General features: G+C 44.6%; 1 protein-coding gene across 3 annotated transcripts in view; it reads right to left on the reverse strand.

Moving 5' to 3' along the window:
- The window catches only part of COL4A5 (collagen type IV alpha 5 chain), a 170,689-nt gene that overhangs the window by 100,385 nt on the left and 54,684 nt on the right, over positions 1 to 15,620 (reverse strand). For all 3 annotated transcript variants that reach the window (XM_061599001.1, XM_061599000.1, XM_061599002.1), the window contains exons 4-7: positions 5,017 to 5,106; positions 2,941 to 2,985; positions 963 to 1,007; positions 790 to 852 (exon numbers count right to left, since the gene is read on the reverse strand). In XM_061599001.1, coding sequence (XP_061454985.1) covers positions 790 to 852; positions 963 to 1,007; positions 2,941 to 2,985; positions 5,017 to 5,106 — 243 coding nt within the window. The remainder of the gene's footprint in view (positions 1 to 789; positions 853 to 962; positions 1,008 to 2,940; positions 2,986 to 5,016; positions 5,107 to 15,620) is intronic.

The following is a 15,620-nucleotide window of genomic DNA, read 5'->3' on the forward strand; positions in this document are numbered from 1 at the left end:
GATTTATATCTGAATAAGCTTCTTTTGCGGCGGGAGCCCGTCCCAAAAGCAGGCACAGGCTAAGTCACCCTTCCCGGAAGTGGGAGGAGGAGGTGTGTAATTCGATATGGGTGAAAAAAAATCAAACAAAACAGTTTTTTAAAAAACAAATATGTTTTTTAAAATTTTTCTTTTTAATATTTTTTTTAAAGAATTTTGTTTTTACGATGCTTTATAGATTTTTTAGCATTTTATCCCATCTGCCGCCCTGGGCATCTTTTGGGAGGAAGGGTGGGATATTAAACAAACAAACAAACAAACAGGAAAGGAACAGGGGGGCAAAATGTATTTTACACAAGGGCCCACAACATATCATTGCACACACACATGGATTGTTTTAATTTTGTAGCTGCAAAGTTGAACCAGACACAGAAAAGAGTTTTCTCCTAACAGCTAGTTGTGGGTCCTGTGACTGCTATCTCAATGAAAAATCAGAATGGAAAACATCTAGCTCAGGGGTAGCCAATATGGGGCTCTACAGATGTTACTGGACTCCATCTCCCATCATCCCCAGCCAGTATGGCCAATGGCCAAGGATGACAGGAGTTACAATCCAGCAGCAGCTGAAGGGCACCACATTGGTTATCCATGATCCAGCTGACATCTATGGCATTTACTGTCCAGCAATGGTGCATGCTACTATCAGCAGCAACTAACTATTCAAGTGTGTCTTCTACTGTGGCGACCAAAATGGCTCCATTTCCATGCTAGTGCAGCAGAGCTATGCATTTCCATGAGAACCAGTCCCACCTTTGTTCCATTGCATCCTGGGATACCTGCAGGTCCTGGAGGCCCATCCTGACCTGGTAGCCCCTGCAAGGTAAAAGGAAGAGCAGCACAGTTACATTCAGGCAACGTGGCATGCAAGTTTCAAAGCAAGAGGACAAATTCTGCCATTGTTACATCAGTAAAAGCCTACTTACAGGAAGTCCTGGCGTTCCCGGAAAGCCTGGCAGACCCGGAGGTCCCTGGAGATAAGAAACAATCACACATATGTTTAGATAAAGACGAGGAGGGAATTATTATTTTTGAAAGAGAAAGGAGAGAGTTAGCGGCTCAGTCTCAAGATTGTGCCGACTCCGGAAGTAAAGGCTTCACAAGAGGCACACGGATGGGTGTCCAAGGCGCAAGAATCACGAATTATCACTAATTTTGATGCCCTGATAGCATTTCAGGGTGGAGTCCTTAGAGCACGGATGCAGAGTCTGTGGCCTTCCAGATGTTGGATTACAACTCCCATAAGCCTCAGCCAGCATGGCCAGCAGTGAGGGATGATGGGAGTTGTAGTCCAGTAACATCTGTTGGCTACCCCTGCCCTAGAGCATGTCCATTAGTTGTCTCTGAGCTTGCAAGCAGTGACAGCAGAGAGGAGAGAGAGCAACATTCTCCAACTGTCTAGCACTCTGGGCAGTTTTATGGATTGGGGGGCTATAGCTCAGGGGCAGAGCAGCTGCTTTGCACACAAAAGGTCCCTTGTTCTATCCCTGGCCTTTACAGGTAGGGCTGGGAATGTCCCGTCTGAAACTCTGGAGAGCCTCTGCTAAGTCAGTGCCAACAGTACAGACCAATGGTCTGACTTGGTGCATTCTAGAGGAAGGGTTGTAGCTCAGGGTGAGAGCATCTGCTTTGCATGCAGAGGGACCCAGATTCAATCCCTGGAATCTCCAGGTAGAGCTGGGCAAGACCACCAGGTGAAGCCCTGCAGAGCCACTGCCAACACAGAACTAAATGAACCCAATGGTCTGACTTGGCATAAGGCAGCTTCCTACGTTCCAGGTGAACGGCTTGCAGTGACACCAGGTGGGCCCATTTGGGAAGGGAGTCGACTAAAGGCATTATGTTGAAGGGCCCCCTAAAATGTGAAGCTGGCACTGAAGCCGAGGATGATTCTGGGTCCCAGATGCACGTGCCTATAATCAGGGCCGGCACCAGGCATGACTGGGCCCGTGGGTACCAGCCTGCCCCGGGCCCATGGCACCATAGTCCAACCCCCCATACAGGCGGTATGGGGCTAATAAGCCTGCCCTCACGTCCCACCTACCTTTCACATCCCTGTGAATGACATGCACACTGTGTGCACATGCCTGCCATCAACCAAGATGGCAGCAGAGGCGTCAGCCCCTTAGGGAAGCCCCCGCCACCATCTTGGTTAATGACAGGCATGCAGGCATAGCACGCACATCATTCACAGGGATGAGAGAGGTAGGTGGGCTATGTGTGCATGCTTATTGAAGCCCGCGCTGACTAAATTGGGCTGTGGGTGCCTGGGAGCTCCCTCTCCACGATCTGAGGCAGGGTTGGGAGCCGATGACACCATGGATCATGGAATGGAAGCGCTACCTTCCCACCCTAAGGAGGGGCCCTTCAGGGCCCCCTCTGGGCCGTGGAGGCCCTCGGCCAGGTCCCGACCTGGCCACCCTCTGGCGCTGGCCCTGCCTATAGGAAATGTGTGAGTTGCATGCATGCGTTTTATGGATATGCATGATATTGTGGTGGGATAAAAAAAAGTTTGCAAAGTATCTCTGAGGCGCTGGTGAGCCTCTCTGCCTGTCAGGGTTGACAGTAACAGATACAGCTGATCTGGCTTGCCATAAAACAGTTGCTCACATCTAAGTTCAGAGACACACATTACAGCAGAGATGGAGAATCCGCAGCCCTCCAGATGTTGTTGGTCTCCAACTCCCATCAGCCTCAGCCAGCATGGTCAATGGTCAGGGATGATGGGAGCTGTAGTCCAACAAACTTCTGGAGGACTATAATTCCCCCCTCCCTGCATTACAGGTTTGGTGCTGAGTGTGTTAAAAGGATGAGGTGCCTCGTCACAGGAATCAACCATTTACTTTGCTCCCATTCCCCCACCCCGAAAGTAACTGCAGTTCAGGAAATTAAAATGTCACTCACTCGAATTCCTTTGGGGCCAAATGGCCCTGGAAGACCATCATCCCCCTGAAAAAAAAATGGGGAGAAGAAAAAAGTGATGAATGAGATAAATCACAGATTTAATATGAATGGAAAGCTCCCTTTAAAGACAGACACTGAAGTCCACTTTATCTATTAGCATAAAGACAACTCTTCATCCTTCTTGTACTCTTTCAGGCAGCTTTGCTGCCTAAAAGGAAATTGTAGAATAAGTAAATAAATCATCACACAGGGTTTTTCCAGATTCATTGGGCAAATCCCAGAGAAACTGAGGCGTGTTTAAGTCTCAAATCAATGGGAGTAATGTTGTAATCCCAAGCATTCTTACTTGCAAGCAAATCGTTTTGAAATCAGTGGAACTTACTACTGAGTATATATACTCAAAATCAGATAGATAGAAGAGCCTGACTTCCAGTAATACCTTAAGTGCATGCACACACCCCAAAGCTCCTCTTACTTGCAAGCAAATAGATATTACTTATTTACTTATGAATTGCTTTTTACACATATGTCTCAAGGCAATTTACAGACTTATTATAAAAACAGCTAAAATAGTTTTTAAACGTTAAAAACAACAACACCCAACTCAAAATAGGTTTGAAACCAATAAGAATGAACACCTAAAGTAAAAGATCCATCCGTGCACCCAGCGGGAAAAGTTTGCCAAAATAAAAATGTCTTGGATTGTTTCCAGAAAGTACAGGCAGTGGGTGCCTGTCATATCTCAGCAGGCGTGCTGTTACAGAGCTTGGAAAAGTTACTTTTTTGAACTACAACTCCCATCAGCCCCAGCCAGCATGGCCATTGGATTGGGCTGATGGGAGTTGTAGTTCAAAAAAGTAACTTTTCCAAGCTCTGATTCTACAACACAGGGGCAGCCACACTGAATGCCCTGCTCTGAGCTACTGTGGGCTTCTGCTATTTGTAGGGACTTTAATGAGAAACTTTCCTGCAAAACACAGTGACCTGATAGGTACATAAGGGATAAGGCAGTCTCTCAAGTAAATTTAGGACTACGTTTATTAGGCACCAGTGATGTGGGTTGGACATTTTTATTTCCTGTGATCAAACTCAAGGCAGCATCATGGCCCTGGACCAGGAATACTTGGAGACAGGGTCATTGTACAACAGTTGCCTGAAAGAGGGGACAGATCTATGCCCGGGTGCTTCCCATGTGGATCTGCTGGCACCAGAGCCTGCGTCTCATGCCCTGAACCCAAAGGAAGCACCTCTGATATCAGACTCCCATGGCTGAACGACACCTCCTCGGAAAATTCAGGAAACCACTGAAGGATTCTCCCAAATAAATTCCCACAGCTTAAAGCCCTAGAAGTCCCTGCAGATTGAAACCCCACTGCCAAAGATGACTTACGGTGGCCCTCGCTCTTTAACTGGCCAGATGCAGCACTTGGAGGCAGGGGGCTTTAATCCTGACTACCTAACCCAGACCATTCAACTGTAGCAGTTGCTCCTGGCCAGTGTTGAGACAACTTGCTCCTCCTGCATCAGCTGCAGAAATTGCTAACTATGGTCCTGAATCTACTGAAACAGAGTGTGTGTGTGTGGGGAGAACTCTCCCCCCAACTGCTTATCGCTTATAGGGCGGTTTAAAAATGTAATAAAATAAATAAATAAATAAATAATAAACTGCATTGCTTCTTAATTAGTGTAATTCTAGAGCCCTGGATCTACCAGTCTCAGTCTTACTTAAATCAGGACAGATGACTTACAAATAAATCTATAAGCCACAACAACAGACACAGTGGAAAAGGCTCAAAGGCCCGATTAACATGCATTCATGCTGGAAAGAGCTCCCCATAAGATTATCAAGTTCAGAGTCCAACATTTTCTAACTGCACCAGCTGGCTGGTAGAATAAACAATCTTCTCTTACCTTACTTTGTATTTCTCGGCCAACACAGCAACAACTCCTCAATTAAGAATGTCTACTTTGACACAGTGAATGACATCTAAATGGCTGGACGACTGAAGCCTCATAAGACGTTTTATAGATCATGGCGATATGTAGCATCCAGCACCATTCAGTTGAGTTACTCACTTTTTCACCTCTGTGCCCAGGTGGGCCTTCTGGTCCAGGAAATCCAGGTAAGCCTGGCTGGCCTTCTAAACCGGGGAATCCTCTCTCACCCTGCAATAAAATAAAACAAATGGAATTAAGAATTTTCCCTATACAACGCATGGTGTCATAATTCGTGCTTTTTTTAAAAAAAAGAAAACTGTTCCCATTTGCCGAAAGAAATTATGTTTGTTCAACTCAGTTGAATTCCAGCGTGCCAAATCTGCACCAGAAATTCCAGCGAACACCAACATGGGATCCATTTGGTTCTTCATTTGGTACAGTTCTGGTCGTCTCATGTAAAAAAAGATATTGTAGTGTTGGAAAAGGTTCAGAAAAAGGCAACAAAATGATCGGGGGGATGATGTGACTCTTCTATGAGGAAAGGTTGCAGCATTTGGGGCTATTTAGTTTAGAGAAAAAGTAAGAAGCAACATGATTGAAGTCTATAAAATTATGTACGATGTGGAGAAAGTAGAGAGAGAAAAGTTTTTCTCCCTTTCTCATAATACCTGAACTCAGGGACATCCAATAAAGCTGAACGCTGGAAGATTCAGGACAGACAAAAGAAAGTACTTCTTTGCACAGCTTTCACAAGAGGCAGTCATGGCCACCAACTTGGATGGCTTTAAAAGAAGATTAGACAAATCCATGGAAGATAAAAAGGCTATCAACGGCTACTTGCCATGATGACTATGCTCTACCTCCACGGTCAGAGGCAGCATGCTTCTGAATGCCAATTGCTAGGAATCACAGGTGGAGAGAGCATGATGTTGCTCTCAGTTTCTGCTTGTGAGCTTCCATGGGCATCTGGCTGGGCACTGTGTGAACAGTGTGGATTAGGCGAGCCTCTGACTTGAACCAGCAAGCCTTCTTATGAAGTTCAGTTATTGATTTTAGAACACCTACATTGCACTTTCCCCCAACAAAACATACTTCCAAGGTGTCTTAAAACAAAGTTGGACACTAGAAAGAAAGCAACAAGGAGTAAAGCAACTTGTTTCCAAGTAAACAGATCCTGCTGAATCAGACTAAAAGGTTCATCTACTCTACCATCCTGTTTCCTACAGTGGCCAACCTGATACCTCTGAAGTCCACAGGACATGAAGTCAACAGGCCTCCCTGTTTTGTTTCATTTTTAATGTGCATACTGCCATCCTAACTAGTGTGCTCAAGGCAGTTTACAACCCACAGAAATGACAAAATATACAACAAAAACCACACTGCCATTTTATAGCAATTCAAAATATAACTAAAACCTAGCAACATTCAGGACTCTGTTGCACATACAGCATTACACAATGACGGCAACAGAATATCAGCAAACAATAAAATAATGTCATCCCCATCCATGTCAGTGGGACAGTGAAATCCACTCCAGGTTTTAGTCCAAACTTTTGAGCTGCCCCAGATGCTGAATGCCACTGCCCAATGACATGGAGCCATCAAGCTGCCACTGCCCCCATGATTAGGATGATTAGGGAACTGGAAACAAAGCCCTATGAGGGGAGACTGAAAGAACTGGGCATGTTTAGCCTTGAGAAGAGAAGACTGAGGGGAGATATGATAGCATGCTTCAAGTACTTGAAAGGCTGTCACACAGAGAAGGGCCGGGATCTCTTCTCAATCGTCCCAGAGTGCAGGACTCAGAATAATAGGCTCAAGTTACAGGAAACCAGATTTCAGCTGAACATCAGGAAAAACTGTTCGAGTGGTAAGACAATGAAACCAATTGCCTAGGAAGGAAGTGGGTCCTCCAACACTGGAGGCATTCAAGAGGCAGCTGTATAGCCCCCTGTCAGGGATGCTTTAAGTTGTTTATAATTATCTTTTATTTTATTTTTCAGGATATACAGAAAAATGAACAGTTAATCAACCAACGTAGAGATCATTGAATATCCAAACCGTAGTAAAAACAAAATTACTTTTCACCCATTGACTTTATTCTCTGTGCCCTTCTATAAGATTCCTGCATTGAGCAGGGGGTTGGACCCGATAGCCTTAGAGGCCCCTTCCAGCTCTACAATTCTATGGTCAAGTACAACAAAACAATACTTGTAAGCAACCAAACCAACATCTGCAAGGATGTAAAACCCAAGATACCAGAGACCATGCAAAAGAGGAGCAGCTAGGTCACATTGGGGAAGGGCTGTGACTCAGTGGCAGAGCACCTGCTTTGCATGCAGAAGGTACCAGGTTCAGTCCCCAATGGCATCTCCAGGTAGGGCTGGGAGAGAATCCCATCTGAAACCCTGAAGAGCCACTGCCAGTCAGTGTAGACATTTCTGAGCTAGATGGATCAATGGTCTGACTCAGCAGAAGGCAGCTTCCTATGTTCCCATCTGCCCTTCCCTGCTTGGTGGAGCCTGTCTGCCCACAACGGAGCGTACAGCCCACTCCAGACAACACCCACCTGAAAACACAGCACCATCTTCTCTATGCATTCAGAATCAAGATGATTTTGAGTTGGCACCGCAGGCCTTGCTGCCATAGCGGTTCGCAAAACTGGGGAGCCTCCAAAGACTGTGGTGCTAGTATTTGGTAAGGGGAGTCCTGCTGGATTGCATTATGAGCACAGCAATTATCTCTCTGTGTGTGTGTGTGTGTGTCTCAGATAGAGAGTGCACACATCACAGTGGAGCCAACACCATGTTCACAGCCCTGACTATTAGTGATGTTAACTGAAGGGTAGGTGGGCATGGTTTGGGGAAAATGGCCTTGTAGTCCAAACTGGACGCCTTAGGGGGCCATGACTGGTCCGCACACTCCCCAACCCTTCCCTACAATGAGGTCCTTGATAGTACAGGAAGTCTGCTCTGATTTGTACTGCAGTTCACTAATCCTCTGGGCCTAGTACAAACAATTGATTAGTGACCTTGAGCTTCTTTGGTTGAACTTCCTTCATTGCCCAAGTGCCGGACTGGCCAGAAGACAGGGAAATATGGCATGTATGCGTATATCATGGTATATATGCATGTGAATGTGCATATGGGTGTGCAATATACACCCACACATGCAGGCAGTTTGTGTATATATACATACCAATATGTATATTATATGCAATTGGGAAAAGCCCATTGGATAATGCCTCTCTCCCCAGGATGCAGTGTCCAATCTTCAATGCAGTCTGCAGCCCAGATGCCGAACTTGTTTACTCAAACTCATCCTGGGGGCCTGCAAATCTGATCAGCAGCACTGGTATCCACTGACCGTTGGATCTCAGTGCCCCTAATGGTTATGGTGCTTGTCTTCCTTTCTGTTCCATATGCTGCCGGCTCATCCTCTCTTTCCACAGTGGAAACTAAGGAACTCTGAGGCTCACAGTTCTGAAGTTATTTCTGGTCTGCTGACCATAATAAATGGTTGGTGAATGGTGATAGAAGTGTAGCTGCTTTTGCTGGGGGATTAACAGTAATGAAAAGTCTGTTTTGAATAGACAACATGCTTAACTGAAAGCAACATCAGAACCTGATTGCACCAGATCCGCAGCGCCGGAAGAGAAAGCCCAGCGAACAGAACACGTTCACAAATGCCTCAAATATTGAGTTGTTGTCCACATGGCACTGGGTTAGTAGGTATAGTATAAACATTGTGAAAATACAAAAAGGCACATTTTCTTTAACACATTCTTACACCAAGGGCAGGCTTATTTGGGACACATCACATTAGAAATGGTCTGTCTCATTGCTATACACATTCTGCAAATCTGGTTGATGTGCAGCATGGAAGTTAAATTCTGGAAAAGCTACGGGTTTTTTTTTTAAGTTTCTAGAACTCATGGAGAGCTTTATGCACATCATAGACTGCGAAAAAGTCAATTAATTGGGTGTTAGAACAAATTAAACCAGAACTATCACTAGAAGCTAAAAAGATGAAACTAAAGTTATCATACTTTGGACACATCATGAGAAGACATGATTCACTAGAAAATAATGCTGGGAAAAACAGAAGGGAGTAGAAAAAGAAGAAGGCCAAACAAGAGATGGATTGATTCCATAAAGGAAGCCACAGACCTGAATTTACAAGATCTGAACAGGGCGATTCATGACAGATGCTGTTGGAGGTCACTTATTCATAGGGTCGCCATAAGTCGTCATCGACTTGAAGGCACATCACAACAACAAGATCTCATGGATAAAGAGCTAAGTTTTAAAATGTGTTTGAAAAGTGCTTGGGAAGCAATACCTGGATGAGATTATCTGCATAGCTGCCTGGTCCCTTTATTTTTACTTTAATCCCTTCCCAGACTGGCAAAAATACAATGAATCTAGGAAAGTCTTCAAGCATTGCAATGAGTTCTGTAAAGATTGCTTGTTTTTTCCAAGGACTAAATACGTAGTTTTGGCAGATGCTCTGCTATCACACCCAACACCTGGGAAGTAAGTAGTGGGGTGGTGCTAGGTGGTCAGGTGAAGGTGTGGGTGAACAGAGACAAAGAAAAGGCTAATCCCTGGGAAACAGCTTGCAGAGTCCTCATTGTCAGGATGAATAAATCAGCCTGACCTGGAAGGTTTTCCAAAGCCACTTCCGCACCAACCATTTAAAGCACTATTATATCATGGCTTCCCCCCAAATCCTTGGAACCGTAGTTTGTTAAGAGTGCTGTGCATTGTTAGCACACCTCTATTCCGCTCACAGAGTGACAATTCCCAGAGTGGTTTAACTATCAGTCCTCTTCCCAGAGAATTCTGGGAATCATGGCTCTATGAAGGGAATAGGGATATCCTAACAACTCTCAGGACCCTTAACAAACTACTGTTCCCAGGATTCTTTGGGGGAATACCTGACTGTTAAAGTGATAGAGTAGTGCTTTAAATGTATGGTGCGGATGCAGCCTATGACTCAGAAAGCAGTATATGGTCTGCTCTAACTAATCATTAAGATGACTCCAGGTTGGTCGTATTACAGTTCCATCCTTCTACTTGAGTTTAGTGATCACATACAAGCTGAAATATCTACTGGTCATCCTTAGGAATACTGGAAGTTGCCAGGCTCTTGGTCCATCTAGATCAGTACAGCCTCACTGACTGACAGTGGCTCTGCTGGGTTTCAGCAGGAGTTTCTCCCAGCCCTATCTGGAGATGCTGGGGATTGAACCTAGGACCCTCTGCATGCAAAACAGATGCTCTATCCACTGAACAAACCTCCCCTCCCTTCATGTAGAGTCCAAGACCCATGATGCATTCCAGTCTAGAACTCTGTCCAGGCATCATCACTATCTGTTTAATTGTATGCCACTTACCCACAAAATGATGCCCAAAGTGGCTCACAAGATACCATATAAACAATAAGTATAACAATTAAAAACATGTTAGAAATAATCATAATGTCAATAAATACAAAAAAAATCAGCCCATACAACATTGTACAACCCCCCTCCATACACATAAGCTAACTTAATTAAAGCTTAAAACTAAGGGCCACTACCTGCATGCACACCCTCTACCCATTTTATATGGTAGTGCTGGGGGACCTGTGGCCCTTGGGATGTTGTTGGGACTACAGCGTCCATCAGCCCAAGCTAGGAAGCCAACGGTCAGAAATGCAAGAAGACAATAAGGGATGCTAAAAAAGAATTTGAGGAGCACATTGCTAAGAACATAAAAACCAACAACAAAAAATTCTATAAATACATTCAAAGCAGGAGACCATCTAGGGAGACAATTGGACCCTTGGATGATAAGGGAGTCAAAGGTGTACTAAAGAACGATAAGGAGATTGCAGAGAAGCTAAATGAATTCTTTGCATCTGTCTTCACAGTGGAAGATATAGGGCAGATCCCTGAACCTGAACTAACATTTGCAGGAAGGGATTCTGAGGAACTAAGACAAATAGTGGTAACGAGAGAGGAAGTTCTAAGCTTAATGGACAATATAAAAACTGACAAATTACCGGGCCCGGATGGCATCCACCCGAGAGTTCTCAAAGAACTCAAAGGTGAAATTGCTGATCTGCTAACTAAAATATGTAACTTGTCCCTCGGGTCCTCCTCCGTGCCTGAGGACTGGAAAGTGGCAAATGTAACGCCAATCTTCAAAAAGGGATCCAGAGGGGATCCTGGAAATTACAGGCCAGTTAGCTTAACTTCTGTCCCTGGAAAACTGGTAGAAAGTATTATTAAAGCTAGATTAACCAAGCACATAGAAGAACAAGCCTCGCTGAAGCAGAGCCAGCATGGCTTCTGCAAGGGAAAGTCCTGTCTCAGTAACCTATTAGAATTCTTTGAGAGTGTCAACAAGCATATAGATAGAGGTGATCCAGTGGACATAGTGTACTTAGACTTTCAAAAAGCGTTTGACAAGGTACCTCACCAAAGGCTTCTGAGGAAGCTTAGCAGTCATGGAATAAGAGGAGAGGTCCTCTTGTGGATAAGGAATTGGTTAAGAAGCAGAAAGCAGAGAGTAGGAATAAACGGACAGTTCTCCCAATGGAGGGCTGTAGAAAGTGGAGTCCCTCAAGGATCGGTATTGGGACCTGTACTTTTCAACTTGTTCATTAATGACCTAGAATTAGGAGTGAGCAGTGAAGTGGCCAAGTTTGCTGACAACACTAAATTGTTCAGGGTTGTTAAAACAAAAAGGGATTGCGAAGAGCTCCAAAAAGACCTCTCCAAACTGAGTGAATGGGCGGAAAAATGGCAAATGCAATTCAATATAAACAAGTGTAAAATTATGCATATTGGAGCAAAAAATCTGAATTTCACATATACGCTCATGGGGTCTGAACTGGCGGTGACCGACCAGGAGAGAGACCTCTGGGTTGTAGTGGACAGCACGATGAAAATGTCGACCCAGTGTGTGGCAGCTGTGAAAAAGGCAAATTCCATGCTAGCAATAATTAGGAAAGGTATTGAAAATAAAACAGCCGATATCATAATGCCATTGTATAAATCTATGGTGCAGCCGCATTTGGAATACTGTGTACAGTTCTGGTCGCCTCATCTCAAAAAGGATATTATAGAGTTGGAAAAGGTTCAGAAGAGGGCAACCAGAATGATCAAGGGGATGGAGCGACTCCCTTACGAGGAAAGGTTGCAGCATTTGGGGCTTTTTAGTTTAGAGAAAAGGCGGGTCAGAGGAGACATGATAGAAGTGTATAAAATTATGCATGGCATTGAGAAAGTGGATAGAGAAAAGTTCTTCACCCTCTCTCATAATACTAGAACTCGTGGACATTCAAAGAAGCTGAATGTTGGAAGATTCAGGACAGACAAAAGGAAGTACTTCTTTACTCAGCGCAGAGTTAAACTATGGAATTTGCTCCCACAAGACGCAGTAATGGCCACCAGCTTGGACGGCTTTAAAAGAAGATTAGACAAATTCATGGAGGACAGGGCTATCAATGGCTACTAGCCGTGATGGCTGTGCTCTGCCACCCTAGTCAGAGGCAGCATGCTTCTGAAAACCAGTTGCCGGAAGCCTCAGGAGGGGAGAGTGTTCTTGCACTCGGCTCCTACTTGCAGGCTTCCCCCAGGCACCTGGTTGGCCACTGTGAGAACAGGATGCTGGACTAGATGGGCCACTGGCCTGATCCAGCAGGCTCTTCTTATGTTCTTATGACAATGCAAGTTGTAGTCCAACATCAGCTGGAGGGACAGAGGTTCCCCATTCCTGCTTGATGGCTTCACACATTCTTCATGCAATAGGACTACTGCTGGCTGGGAGGTGAATCCCACCCCAGCCCTTCTTTGCTGCTCTTCTCCTGCACCTGGAGAACTGCAGCCTGTTGAGGAGCCACAAGGTTGAACCTGCCCACCCTGGAGAACAACTGTAAAAAGTTTGCCACAGCCACAGCTACATTCTGGAGGACACTTATTGTGTGGGCTTTGGTTTGTGGATGTGTTTGTGGAGAGAGCACAAATGCAACTCATGAATGTAGAAAGTGCAATTTATGGTGTGCCTGGGTCTTTGCTCTTTTATATTTTCATTGATTCATTGTATTGCACTTTAGAAATGGTGTTTATCACAACTTTATTATATTTTCTTCTGTATTGTTCTGTTCACCGCTTTGAGGGCCTTGGCCAAAAAGCTGTACATCAATGAATGAACAAATGTCTGAACAAGGCTACAAGCTCTCCCAGTTTGTGTTCACTTTTCTCCACCTGCCACCTTGACTTGGGGGTGGTGGGTGGGTGGGACAACACAAGGGTGAAGGAACAGCAGAAGCAATGGGTATGAGCTCAAGGCCTGGTTGCTCTCAGGAATCCTTGGAGGAGAGGAAAGGTACAAGCATATCTTCCATTTGTGGTTGCTCATAACGCATACATTGTAAATTGTATGAGACATTAAGGAAGAAATACTTAAGAAAAATTTCTAGTGGCAATTTCCTCCTCCTCTAGTGATACAGAGAAGATCAAATATTTGTTGACCAGCCCAGATAGATCTGTAATGGTCAGCACAGCCAAATTTGCCGTGAGAGCTGCTCAGATTAGCCAAGCTTGCCTCGCGATCTGAGTTTTACTTTTAAATGTTGTTATGTTTATAACTTTTGTTAACAGTTTTAGATACCACTGTTAAAGTTTTCAGATACTGTCTCTGTATATTAGTATTTTATCTGGCTAAAACTTGTATTTGGTTGCCTGTAATAAACTGATGATGAATCATAACGCATACACAAGTTCAGACCCCAAAATCCTAAGCTTGGATGGGGTTGACTGCCCTTTCGCAGAAGGTGAGGAATCTGCGTAAGAAAACTCCCTTAAGGATTGAAAACTGGTTCAGTTTGAAACAGCATACATCAACTGCAAGTGAAAATCACAAAACACCTCATGTTTCCCCCAGAATTCATGGCTTCTAAATGCAACTCCACATGAATATCAACATCTTAAAATTAGACAAAACGTTATTTCCAATGAGAAAAAAGCAGGTGAAAAAGATCAGAAGTAGGGTCAAAACTAGAGAATTCAAATATAGTGCTCATTATCACAGGGAGGGTATTCCAGAAAGACACAGTAAGCCAAACAATGGCTTACTAGGACTGCACAGGCTCCCGGAGAGGAGCTTACACCTGCTTTGATTCTCACTGGTCCTTTTTGCTGCCACACCAGGCTGAGCTAAGCCAAGGTTTGGCTTAACAAGTGATCCAAACTAGAGCTCGTGATTAAGCTCTCTCCTCATCAAATACAAGCTGTAACCAAGGTTTGTTCTTGACTACAACTCATGCATGGTGATGAAAGGGCTTAACCATGAGTCCCAGTTTGGGTGACACACTAAGCCAAACCTTAGACTTAGCTCACTACAGAAGGAAAAAGAACTATGGAGGAGCAAAGCAGCTGTGAGATCCTCTCTGGGAGCCCACCACCGTCCTGGTAAGCCACAGTTTAGCTTACCACATCATGTGACCCAGGCCATACACAGTCTTGGAAAATATAGGATCTGCCCCACCCAATAATCTATCAGCATATAGCGTATATCCCACCCGGCAACTGTGGTCCTCAAATGGGCCACTGTACCATATGCCCCAGAGGCGCACTTAGCCTGTGCTAGAAACCGAGCTTTTAGTGTTGCAGCTCCAGCCCTCTGGAACTGACTACCAACTGAAATCAGGTAAGTGCTCAGCATCACGATGTTCAGTCACCGACTGAAGACATTTTGTTTAGGAAGGCTTTCCCTGAGCTGTAACCCAGTCATTTATGGAATAGCAATTTTATATCCGATGAAACTTTTGTTATTTTGGTAGCTTGTGTGGATGGTTTTATTGTTTTAATAATTGACTTTATTGTTTTTAGAGCTTGTGTTTCTGTGTTTTGTTCTCTAATCTTGTACATGGCTTCAGTGGCTTTATGCTGTGATGCAGTCTGCAAATTTTAGTAGTAATATAAAGCCTGGGCAACTCTGCCATGGTGCTAACTAAATGGAACCATCCCATTCAGAGCCAGTATACCTCTGAATACCACTTGATTAGGGACAAACACAGACAAGGCTGTTGCACCGCAGCAGAAGAGACGGAGTTACTTAGATCACTTTAAGAACATAAGAAGAGCCTGCTGGATCAGGCCAGTGGCCCATCTAGTCCAGCATCCTGTTCTCACAGTGGCCAACCAGGTGCCTGGGGGAAGCCTGCAAGCAGGAGCCGAGTGCAAGAACACTCTCCCCTCCTGAGGCTTCCAGCAACTGGTTTTCAGAAGCATGCTGCCTCTGACTAGGGTGGCAGAGCCCAGCCATCCTGGCTAGTAGCCATTGATAGCCCTGTCCTCCATGAATTTGTCTAATCTTCTTTTAAAGCCATCCAAGCTGGTGGCCATTACTGCGTCTTGTGGGAGCAAATTCCATAGTTTAACTATGCGCTTTCCCGAGTTGTTAACTGCAGTGGTGCAGTGTTGCTGTTTTTAAACCAGAGTTGCCTTTATGAAAAGAATCCTTTCTGGATGCACTTTTAAAGTGCACAGCTAAGAAGACAGAATTGGAAATTTTAAAAAGCTTGCTCTGGTTTCCACCTATTTTCCCCTCTTAAAGTGTCAGTTCTATTTGCCAGATGCAGTTAGAGCAACTCTCTGCCTTTCTAACATACAATGTAATGTTTTCCCTTGCAATAGGCATGCACAGATCAGCCTTGACAGATTTATCTCTCAAGAAACACCAGGGGGG

The sequence above is a fragment of the Rhineura floridana genome, chromosome 16, assembly GCF_030035675.1.
Source record: "Rhineura floridana isolate rRhiFlo1 chromosome 16, rRhiFlo1.hap2, whole genome shotgun sequence".
NCBI lineage: Eukaryota > Metazoa > Chordata > Lepidosauria > Squamata > Rhineuridae > Rhineura > Rhineura floridana.